Source organism: Egretta garzetta, unplaced genomic scaffold (assembly GCF_000687185.1).
Source record: "Egretta garzetta isolate BGI_Z169 unplaced genomic scaffold, ASM68718v1 scaffold33, whole genome shotgun sequence".
In the NCBI taxonomy this organism is placed as follows: domain Eukaryota; kingdom Metazoa; phylum Chordata; class Aves; order Pelecaniformes; family Ardeidae; genus Egretta; species Egretta garzetta.
The window spans coordinates 1,742,713-1,744,016 of record NW_009259250.1 but is presented as its reverse complement, the minus strand read 5'-3'; the positions used below and the strand labels follow the sequence as shown (position 1 = coordinate 1,744,016).

Here is a 1,304-nt window from a genome sequence, read left to right as displayed (position 1 = left end):
TTAAAGTTCACTTTTAAAAATAAAAGCTTGTAGACAGTTTGAACATTCCTAAAACACACAAAGGCCATGTTTAAAGAAAACATTATTGCCCAGAAGCTGTCTTTACCTTTTCAATAGTCAACAAATCGCTTTTTCCAAGAGTAGATGAAGGTTTTGCCATTGGCAGTTTGCCAGGTGCCTTCATATTTCTTTCCTTATTTTTTGGTTCTTGTGTCAGAAGTGAACTGGCAATTTTTGTAGGAGATACATGAATTTTAACAGGACTTCTGTTTGGAGGAGTATGAAGAGCATGAGTTTTGTCATCTGACAAAAGTTTATCTGATTCCTTCTGAAAACAAGGTGGCAACTGACATGCTGGGCTATCCCACACACAGTATGTCTCCCTTTTAACAGCCCTGGGACTTCTCTCTATGTTTTGGTTTCTCAGTATTTTCAATTTTGACTTTGAGTCCTCCACAAATTTTTCTATAATTTTGTTTTCCCGTTCTTCCGATTGGCTTATTTTAGTCTGTTCATGCTTGCTTCCAGTCTCTATCTGCAGTGCTAACAAATGAGCTTCTTTGAAAATCTCCACAAATTTCTCTCCTGTAAGTGGGCTCCACATGAGTTTATCATCAGAAGCAGGTGCACTCTTTTCTTCAGCACTTTTTTTTGCTTCAATATTGACAGCAATACATTTTTCTTTGTGTCCCAAAGGTCCGACAAAGACTTCATCTTCATTTCCACTACAAAGAAAAATAAGTCAGCCCAGCACCTTATATGTGTCCATTTTAAAGGTATATTTACCTGTAGACCCTTCTCTTACCTTGCTGGAGAGAGTGAAAGATCAAAATCAAACTTTTCATCAGCCAGAAGAGGGAAGTCTGAAACTATAACAAGGACTTTGTCACAGTGGGGATTTGCAATAAAAACAACTGCATTATGCTTTGACAATGTGGTGAAGCTGATGGCAGATGGCAAAGAAAGTTTTAGCTACCAAGTTTAAATTATTAAAATAATAAAAACATGGTTTAGGTCAAAAAAATTGAAAGTACAAGTGCAAATATGATCATAATTGTGGTAGATGCCCAAATATCATGAAAGAACTCAATGCTAATTTCTAAGCATCCATAATAGGAACACAGGATCTGGCTGTGGGAAAGGGTATCATCAGCCTCCAATCAAGATAAGTGAGACTATCTAATCTAGAGCTGTATGACAATGCAGTTGTCCTACTCTCGTGGTTTAACCCGGCTGGCAACTAAGCGCCACGCAGCCACTCGCTCACTCCCCCCCCCCCCCCCGGCGGGGGGGGGGGGGAACAC

General features: G+C 39.4%; 1 protein-coding gene across 2 annotated transcripts in view; it reads right to left on the bottom strand.

The window, feature by feature from the left end:
- The window catches only part of GTSE1 (G2 and S-phase expressed 1), a 10,209-nt gene that overhangs the window by 8,029 nt on the left and 876 nt on the right, over positions 1-1,304 (bottom strand). Inside the window, exons 2-3 of one of the 2 annotated variants that reach the window (XM_009636069.2) lie at positions 806-869; positions 107-725 (exon numbers count right to left, since the gene is read on the bottom strand). In XM_009636069.2, the coding sequence (XP_009634364.1) occupies positions 107-725; positions 806-869 (683 nt within the window). The remainder of the gene's footprint in view (positions 1-106; positions 726-805; positions 870-1,304) is intronic. The other variant, XM_035891694.1, reaches the window with a different exon arrangement.